At 40.4% G+C, this 10,681-nt stretch overlaps 1 protein-coding gene across 2 annotated transcripts in view; it reads left to right on the plus strand.

Moving 5' to 3' along the window:
* Positions 1-10,681, plus strand: part of STK39 (serine/threonine kinase 39) — a 245,451-nt gene that overhangs the window by 64,427 nt on the left and 170,343 nt on the right. For both annotated transcript variants that reach the window (XM_018554245.1, XM_018554244.1), the window contains exons 6-9: positions 5,491-5,600; positions 6,040-6,141; positions 8,879-9,012; positions 9,499-9,547. In XM_018554245.1, coding sequence (XP_018409747.1) covers positions 5,491-5,600; positions 6,040-6,141; positions 8,879-9,012; positions 9,499-9,547 — 395 coding nt within the window. The remainder of the gene's footprint in view (positions 1-5,490; positions 5,601-6,039; positions 6,142-8,878; positions 9,013-9,498; positions 9,548-10,681) is intronic.

Here is a 10,681-nt window from a genome sequence, read left to right on the forward strand (position 1 = left end):
CGGTATTTTTAAAATTAGCGGTCATCAGCGGCTTGTGAGCCGCTGATGACAGCTATTAATTTAAAGGGGACAGTCTGCTGAACAGTTCTACTATAAGCTGATGGTCGCTAAAGCGACCATCAGCTTATAGTAGAACTGTAAATGCCAGGTCCGTACGACGTACTGAGCTGGCCAGCTGGAAGCACTTTTGTAGCTCCGTACGACGTACGTCCTTGGCAGCGAAAGGGTTAAAATGTTCAAGCTTTTTTAAAAGTTATTTTTTCTCAATCTTGTTAAATATTCAGTTTTCATAAAACCAATACTGGTGATCTTGTTATGAAGGTACCTCATGTCATGGGGGGACAGTTATCTCACATGCTCCTGGTGGGGGCTACCGGCAGCTTGCTGGTATTTTTTGCTTAAGCATGAGCAATCACCGCTATCACTATCAGGATGCCGGTCCAGAGCAATCATATGCTGTAGGGATGCACCGATACTAGTATTGGTATGCTGCCCGGTTTCCTGATTGGCCGGGAAGCCGGCTTCATGTAATGAGTCGATCTCCCGTCTTCCTGGTTGGTCATTAAGCTGGCCAATCAGGAAGACAGGCGATGTGTAATGACAAGGCGCCCGGCTTTCTGATTGGCCAAGAAGCTGGCTTCATGCTCCCTCGTCACCTCGTGACGAGGGAGCATGGAGACGGCTTCCAACCCAATCAGGAAGCCGAGCGCCGTGCCATTACACAACGCCCGGCTTACCTAATATGCAGCTGCAGTCAATGCATATAGACCGAAAGTAGCAGATCAGCAGTACAGGGCAGCAAAAAAGAAAATACTGTAAACACCGTATTTTAGCAAAAAAAAAAAAGGCAATTATTTTTGGTGATCTGAAACATCCAATTAGGGTTTAAATTTACTACCATAGGGGGGATGTTTGACATCTATGCCTGGGTGAAAAACAGAAACCCTGAATGTATTTGTTGCCCTCCCTGTTTTCCCCTACCGCTCCTATTATCTATGGGAGTGCTAAGTCTAACCCTAATGTAAGCTTTATACTGGTCACTTTTGAAACTTAGACAGAATCTATGTTCTTCGCCTGATGATTGGCCCCTTGGCCTAAGCACTGCATCCTCGGAGAAAAGAGAGAAGATTATATGCTTCTCATATCCAGAAATACCGGTATTTTCAAGGCTTTCTTCAGACAAACTAAGTAGCAAAGGAGTTCACAAAAAGAATATCAGTGTGCACTTCATCATAGGCAAATTTAGGGTGATTTTATATTAATTGGAATCTACAGGTCCAGTTTTTTTCCCCTCATATTTTACTTTCATCCAGCAGATGATGTGCTCTATATAGATTATTATTTGAACAGACCTGAACAGCAGGAGATCCGATTGCACAGTTTTGGGACAACAAGAAGGAGGTGCTCAGGAATGTTAAACATTTCAGATGCTCATACCAAGTTCTATTCAGAGAATAAGGATGCTGGCGATGGACATTTAGTAAATGGAGCAGCATGCTGCTCAGGATGCATGCCAATATGGAAGTTAAAACTACATTACCAGTAGGCTTTGTCAATCTAAATGCAAAAACTAAACCATATTTGATGGAAGTAAGCCTTACATTTCTTTAGACATGAGATATATTATTATTTATTTTTTTCTAAGCTGATCAGAGTGGGAGAGCAAGAGCTTTAATATCTATAACAAATAGAGCTGCAGCTAACGATTATTTTCAAAATCGATTAGTTAGCCGATTATTAAGTTTGATTAATCGGTTAATCGGATAAACTATAAAATAAAGTTTAAAAAATGGCTCCAATGATAGGAATACTAGTTTGTATTAAGGTTGTAGTCCATCACAGGAGCAAGCTTGGACCGTTGGAAGTAAAAAAGAAAAAAAGATAGTGTGGTGTGCAATATAGTGAAATGGAAAGTGTAAAATTATACAGCAATGCATGCAGAATAGCAACGGCTATAGAGGACTACAAAACCCAGCAAAAGCACATTATACAGCACAATGCAGAATACCGCCAGCTATAGAGGAATACAACAAATCCCAGCAATAGTACATAATAGCTGGCGGCATTCTGCATTGCGCTGTATAATGTACTATTGCTGGGTTTTGTAGTCCTCTATAGCTGGTGGTATTTAGCATTGTACCACTTTATAATGTATTATTGCTGGGATTTGTTGTACTCTTCTACAGCTGGTGGTATTCTGCATTGCGCTGTATAATGTATTATTGCTGGGACTTGTAGTCCTCTATACAGCGCAATGCAGAATATCACCAGCTATAGAGGAGTACAACAAATCCCAGCAATACATTATACATACAGTGTATAATGTATTGCTGGGATTTGTATTCCTATGTATAATATACAGCACAATGTACCATCAGCTATAGAGAAATACAAATCCCAGCAATACATTATAGAGCACCATGTGTGGGAAAGTGCAGTCTTCCAGCAACGTGCTTCTGAGATCGGACCTGTCTATCAGCAGCTGTCATACCCCCACACCTGCTCCTCTTTACTACATCTCCCCGCGTCCCTGTGCCGATCGTGGATGTGGATGGGCAGGAAATGTGAGGCGGGGAGGAGGTGCGACGTGTGGAGCGTGGATGCGAGCGGGTCTGGCTGCGGCGAGCGTGAGGTGGGGAGGAGGTGCGGTGCACAGCGTGTGGAGCTGTGAACAGGGCCAACTGATCAGAAGCCGATTAATCGATTATTGAAAAAGTTGACAACTTTTTCAATAATCGATTATAATCAATTATGTCGATTAGTTGTTGCAGCCCTAATAACAAATGTGATATACAAGAGCTGGCAGAAAATAGGAGTAATGGAAACTAGAATTGGGTTTCGTGCTTTCTTGAAATGAAGTGTATTGTTAGACGGGAAGGTAGCCTAGAAATAAATTCCCCAGGACTTTATCTAGGAAGACTTATTAGGAGACCACAAGTAATTTAATTCCTTGGAGAAAGTTGAGCTAGAGTATACAAGGCAGGAGAAAAATGATACAATAAGTATAATGGATAAAAATTTTCTTTTCAGTGTATTGCTGATCTATGTAATTAGGAAATAGCAACCTCAAGAGAGATGTATCACTTATTTTCCCTTTATACATGAATTGGCTTCAGGGTTCCATAGGTTCTTAGATTACTGGCTGGGCTAGGTCAGATCATAGAATAATATGTTAGAACATGAATGTGTGTTCTTTTCTGCTGTAACCAGCAAGCATAATTTATTTTCAGGGTTCTCTGTAGGTTTGACTAAAATTAAGTATTAAGTTTAAAAGTTTAGAAATGGTTGTTTTTCCTTTCTTTTTACTGTATATACAATAATGAGCAATAAATAAATATATTCCCAGAACAGAGTCGTTGTCTGCTTGTGACAACTACAATTTATATGGTTTCAACCGCTTAAAATGACACTAAACTTAGGAGTTAAATTTTAAAAATACATTCAAGTACCTTAACAAAAATGTATCTTATTTGTGTATCACTTAGCTGTAGATTCTCAAATCATCTCAGAATTCATGCGGACACTGTCCTTCCTTCTGGAGGGTGGCTTCTTTTGTTTCCATGTTCCCTGTGTGTTGTAAAGTAGACAACGCTCAGAGTTCATTCCCGTGATGAAATACAATCTCAAATTAGTAAAGTATATGTGAGATTGTAGTCCATCACTGGAGTGAACTTGGAGCGGTGGCTACTTTACAACACACAGGGAACATGGGGAATACAAGTAGCCCCCTCCAGAAGGAAGGACAGTGTCAACACCAATTCAGAGATGATTTGAGGAACTACAGCAGAGTGATACACAATAAGATATATTTTTGTTAATAGTTAAGGTACTTGAATGCTTTTTTAAGATTTAACTCCTGAGTTTAGTGTCATTTTAAGTGGTTGAAATCACATAAATTGACTTCTACAGTTTGTTTTCTCAAGGCAAAAACACTTCTTTATTTAGTTTAACAAAACAATTGTGCTATTAATTTGTAATAGTTTATTGTTTCACTCTTAAAGTTGATCCTTTTCAGATCTGCTTGTCACAATATAAGGAAACTGTATATGTAAAAAGTTCTTACCGTTTAGCTTTAAAAAGCAGTTCTTGACCTCCAGTCCAATGGCAGTGTCTAAGCAGAGATGATGTTATCAGCTTGCTGCAGGCAGAAGGAAGCATTTCCTTAGCCTCCTCTCACCCAGTGATCACTGTGTAAATTTTAAACTGGGTTCACACCTAGGCGTACGGAATATGCGCATTTGCCGCGCGTTTCGTGACGCGCGTTTTTACAGTGATTTGCGGTAAAAGAAACGCGCATTTCCGAGGGCTATCCGGCTGTATCCCAATTGATATGCGCGGCAAATACGCCCCAAAGAAGCTCCTGGCCCATAGGCAATCATTGGTTTTCACATGTTGAGCGTTTTACAGCGCGTAGGAACGGGCTGTAAAACGCCCAGGTGTGAACCAAGCCTTAATGTTAATGCAAGTCACAAGGTAAGAGGCTGTAGCAGAGGCTTGTATGTTTCAGACAATTGTGATCACAGGCACCAGGTTTTACATGACTATGTCATTTCTGCTCCAGCATCTCAATTCAGGAAATAGATGCTTACCGTGGATGATACAAGCAATGGTGGAGCAAGGATGGATCCATTCTCCTGGAGAGCAAAGCAGATTAAGGCATTGTCAGGGGGAGCACTGTGATCTTTGAAATCTGTGTTACTCTTGCTCATTACTTGGCATTCGTGCACTTAAAATAAAAAAATACATATCCCTGATGCTAGGCTTGCTTCAAGTACAATTGGTTATTCTTTGCAACATGAAATTTCATCACTAAGGGAAACTTCCTGCGTTTCATGGTCTTGCCCAAACTACTCCTACAAGAGAATACCCATGCATATCCATAAGATTAGTTAGCCACAAGGACAAATAGCACAGGGAACTGCAGTGATTTCAGAAGCAGGAGCTTTTTGAGTGCTTGTAACACTCCCATGGATTAACATTTTTCACATTTGGTGTTTACATTTTGAAGCTGCTGCACTGCGTGGTACTCAACGATAGTTAGGTAGGAAATAAAACATTTAATTTACTTTAGCATATTTTCCTCGGATTCCAAAATCTGTTTTAGGACTCCAAAGATATTAAGCTCCTAATTAAAGATAGTCAAATTACTGTGAAACTCAAACCAGGGAAGCTCAAATGTGAATTATGAGAGTACATTTCAGAGACCTGAGCACTACTGCACACCCATGCATTGAAACTTTATGTGCTGGAATGACAAGTTCCTATATTGTAACTGTGGATCTGAGTGTTCCCAAAGTGACACTGTAAACTGCCAAGTACTGCAAACTGCTGCTGTTTATAAGAAAACTGTTGGAGGCATGTAGACCTTTCTAAGGTCTAGGGTCATGGACAGATCACCATCAAACTTGGATTTTTTAATGGAAATAACTTGATACATTTATTTATAGATTTTTTGGCTTGCTCACTTATTGTTTATTTCTTTGTTTTCAGATTTTGGTGTCAGTTCATTCTTAGCAACTGGTGGTGATGTTACCAGGAATAAAGTTAGAAAAACGTTTGTTGGCACTCCCTGCTGGATGGCCCCAGAAGTAATGGAACAGGTATGCCTAGGTTTGGCTTTTATAGAACTAGGTATGTTCATGCATTTAATTATTTACATAAAGTGACTGTGTTGCTAGCTTACAAAGAGTTATATACCTGTCCGGTGTGTGGAACCACAGTGTGCAATGTAGGGACATCTTACACTCTGAGGTTTCTAGGATGTTAAAGATCCTTTAAAGGCAGACAGTTGTTAAAACTTTTTTTTATTCTAGCGGCAGAGTCACGTTAAGGGAACACTGGTAGTCATTTGGTTGCATGCTGTAAATGTCTCCATCTATACCAACTTAATTTGTTCTGATATCATGAACCCATTACATATTTATCCATGAATGTCTTTAAATACTGTTGTACATGAAAAACATGTAATTTCTGTATATTGGCCTCAGTCCTAATTCACATAGCACTAATTCAACTGACCTATGATCAATTACTCTTTAGGTTCGAGGTTATGACTTTAAAGCTGATATGTGGAGTTTTGGAATAACAGCAATTGAACTAGCTACAGGTTCAGCTCCCTACCACAAGTATCCTCCAATGAAGGTAAGAGCAAACTATGAAATGTGGTTCACCAGCACACTGATCTCATGAATTATACTTGCAGTACAACCAGTGCATACACCTGAGCACCTAATAATACATCACACCTATCTGACCACACCTTCCCTGAACTGGCCTTCTACAATAGCCAAGGTCTGCGGCAGTGGAGCTACATTTTTTATCACATATAACATTTTGGGTGATTTTCTTTTTTTCCTAAATGTAAAGCAATTTTCCCCACTGTGACAAGCTTATGCGACCTCATCCTGCTAATACAATATACATCTGACCCACTAGTTCTCAAAATGTCATAAGTGATCCCAGATGGAAACACCTAAGCAAAGAGGGAAAACAACTGGAAGAGACAATCACATGACTTGTCTTGCTTACATATTGCTCACATCTTCAAGTCTACTGATAGCTGGAAATATTATACAGTATAACTGGGCATTGAAGCAAAGTAAAAATTGAGCTGTATTTATAGTAACCAAACTGACTTCAGCCTGTACTCTGGAAGTGAAATATGGAATCTGGTTGCTACCGACCCTTTTTGCCCCATTTCATAAATCAGCCCTTCTATAACACTTTATAGATTAAAGTACTGAGGCTGAAATGTGCTGTGCCATGACAGATAATAATGCTTGCATATTCCTTTCATACTCTATTATTAGAGAATGAAAGTCTGAAGCTGATTAACTGTTATAATGCAACTGTTATCTCAGACACTTTTATTGTTTGGTCCAAACTATATTGCTTGTACAACAACATAAGGGCTTATACATGCGGACGCTGTAAGGGGCTCTTCTCAATGCAGGCTTGACAGTTGGCAATTGGTCCCAAACAAAGGGTTTGGTGAGTTGTGCTGAGCCAGATGGGCAGTATACACCCCTTTTTTTGATCAGGTGTAACTTCATTTTGTGTCTCTCAAAACATTGCATTCATATGGAAAGGTGTCTATTGTGGAACTGTCAGTAGAGTGTTTAGTGCACAGAATGCAGTAGTTGTTGAATACCTTTCTGTTTACATTGTTTCCAAAGTTGCCCCAGCAGAAAATCCCGATCCCTGTTTGGAGGTTACAGCTAAAGATCGTTGCAACCAGCATTGCTCATGTTCACTGCTGATTGCTGCACTGTAGTTATCAAAAAGCAAGGAGAGTATCAGACTGCTCTACAGAGATGGCTGCTTACATCAAGAACAGTGGTCTTTATTTACAGACCCCAAATAGTTATGAGTAGGGATGTTCAGATACCAAGTACCATACTTGTTACAAGTACCAGCACTGATACTTTTCCAGCTCCAAGACTAGACTAGAGAAAAACTCAAAAATTAGGTGGCAGCTGTCTTCTGTAAGGAGCATTGACTACGAGGCCCCTGGGATTTGTGCATCCCTGTTTTAATGTGTATATATATATATATATATATATATAAAAACATTTGTGAGGACAGGTACTGATGTTGGACGCGAAGGCCGGGCTCACAGTCTCCGCTCTATTTCATCCCAAAGGTGTTCTATCGGGTTAAGGTCAGGACTGTGCAGGCCAGTCAGGTTCCTCCACCCCAAACTTGCTCATCCATGCCCTTATGGACCTTGCTTTGTGCACTGATGCACAGTCATGTTGGAACAGGAAGGGGCCATCCCCAAACTGTTCCCACAAAGTTGGGAGCATGACATTGTCCGACATATGTTGTTATGCTGATGCTTTAAGAGTTCCCTTCACTGGAACTAAGGGGCCAAGCACAACCCCTGAAAAACAACCCCACACCATAATCCTCCCTCCACCAAACTTTACCAAACTTTACACTTGGTACTTGCCTACACAGTTAGGCAAGTACCATTCTCCTGTCAACCTCCAAACCTAGACACGTCCATCAGATTGCTAGACAGAGAAGCGCGATTCGTCACTCCAGAGAACGCGTCTCCACTTCTCTAGAGTCCAGTGGCGGCGTGGTTTACACCATTGCATCCGATGCTTTGTATTGCACTTGGTGATGTAAGGCTTGGATACAGCTCCTCAGCCATGGAAACACATTCCATGAAGCTCTCTACGCACTGTTGTTGTGTCAATCTGAAGGTCACACGAAGTTTGGAGGTCTGTAGCTAATGACTCTGCAGACAGTTGGCGACTTCTGTGCACTGTGCGCTTCAGCATGCGCTGACCCCGCTCTGTCATTTTACATGGCCTACCACTTGGTGGCTGAGTTGCTGTTGTTCCCAGTTGCTTCCACTTTGTTATAATTCCACTAACAGTTGACCGTGGAATATTTAATAGCAAGGAAATTTCACGGAACATCTGAATCCATTGATTTGGAGGGGTGTCCCAATACTTTTGGCAATATAGTGTATATATATTTAGTAGGGCTGCACTGATACCATTTTTCAAGAACAAGTACAAGTCCTGATATTTGTCCAAGTACTCACAGACACCAATTACTGATACCTTTTTGTTTATTGTCATGTGACAGTTTTTCTGAAACAATACAGACTAATGATTACAGGACAGTGGTGGAGCGCCAGGGCCCAGTCGCAGCTGCAACCGCTGTGACCCTGGTCGTGAAAATGCCAGATTTTGTCACTGGCATCTGAACTGGTATCTAAACATCACTAATTATGAGTTTTCGGCTGGGGGAACATGGAAACAAAGCCTAGTTTTTTTTTTTTTATGTGTGCAATTGGTATTTAATACATTTTCCTAATAAGGCAATTGGTAAGAATTTTGATCTCTCTTTTTGTATTATCTAGGTATTAATGCTGACCTTGCAAAACGATCCCCCAATTTTAGAAACTGGAGTAGAAGATAAAGAGATGACAAGAAGATACGGGAAATCATTTAGAAAGCTAATTTCACTGTGTCTCCAGAAAGACCCGTCAAAGAGGTAAGTGGCTGATTTATGACTCAGAGATGTGTTAAAGGAGAACTATGGGGTCAGGGTTTTTCCCCATAGTTCTCCTTAGGCTAACGGGAGATTAAGGATTCTTAGAAGAAACCAGTAGGAAACATACAGCCCTCCAGGAATTCCCAGCATGCTTTGCCTGGTAGTGGCTGGCTACCAGGTACTGAGCACTGAGTTGGTCACAGCCACATTTGATTTTTCCAGCACATGACAAATTAATTCAGGTTAATAAGAATATCCGTGTTTAACACCTTTTAGGAGCTGCTGGTGTATTTTTCCTGTTGCCATGAACTAAATTATTAGAACAGAAAAGTCTCTTCATACTGGTTTGAATATGAACAGTCAAAATTCTTAAACACATTACATTTCCTAGACAGCTGTAGCTGTGCTGAGGATTTGCTATTAATTGCATTTTTTGAAAATATATTTTTAGGATTGGTTAAATCTTTTTTATTTATCTTTCAACAGGCCAACAGCAGCTGAACTTCTGAAATGCAAATTCTTCCAAAAAGCTAAAGTAAGAGTCTCCTTTATTTCGCTCCGCATAAGAATTTTGCACAATGTTGCCACATGTTTATTAGTTAGTTTTTGTGGCAAGGTAACTGATTTACTTTTTCCAGCAGTGTAAAAGTGGACATATTCTTTAAATTTAAAGTTAGGCTGTCTCACAGGGATACATTCACACAGTTTAATGAGACAATTTGGTAAAAACATGACAGCAGTGCCTAGGCTTGCTTGCAGTTGTATGCTTGCTTGCAGGAGCATATCATGAGCTTAATAGGAATAATCTGTCCACTTCTGCTTCTGATTACTGGATTATATTAATGGTGTCATTAATGGGCTGTAGTCTAAGATCAGGAAGGGCTGTTATACAGAGAAACTCTGCAATGGGTCTAAGAGTGGGTCTGGGCAAAAGAGCAGCTGCAAAATGCCTCTTTGTGTACGTGCTATATACTGTAATACACAACTGACTTGTGGCACACTATTTTCAAGGATTAAAGTTTAGGTCTGCTTTAAATGACCCTGTCTGCATACAAACAAAAATAAATCCTAGGCATCCTGGAAAAGAAGACGTGTTATACTCCCCTTTCTGGCAGGTGGTGAGCAGACTTTTCACACTCTTGCAGATCTCCACGTCTGACTGCTATTGGTCACTTTTGAGTTTGTGGCATAATGTGTGACCCGCTGGCCACTTGTAGTTTCTTTGCCAGCCCCCTATTTTAACACTGTGTCCTTTAGTAATGTGAAATTTCTGAACTACCCCTATGCAAACTTCTAAACATCCTTCTATATTGCTAGCAATCTTTTGCAGAAAACCTGGGGTTCTTGGTTTGCATATATTGCAATACAAGTTCAAGCTTACCAACTGCATGATCCCTCTCTGGGCAGTCGCTACTCTAGGAACACCTACAGTAGCCAATGGGGACACACACACACACGCTATTTTACAGTCCCAGAAGTTGCCAATAGCAGTTGGACCCAGACATCTTCAAGAGGGAAAAGATTCTGCTCACCACAGGATGAATTTATTGGTCTCTCCAGGTATTTTCAGTAAAAAATGTATAGTACCAAAATCGTACCTGTTTGTAAAAAAAAAAGCATTATTACAGTTTTTTGTTTGTTGTTTTTCCTAGTATGTTTTCTTTTTCGC

Source organism: Nanorana parkeri, unplaced genomic scaffold (genome assembly GCF_000935625.1).
Source record: "Nanorana parkeri isolate BGI_ZX_2015 unplaced genomic scaffold, ASM93562v1 scaffold149, whole genome shotgun sequence".
Lineage (NCBI taxonomy): Eukaryota > Metazoa > Chordata > Amphibia > Anura > Dicroglossidae > Nanorana > Nanorana parkeri.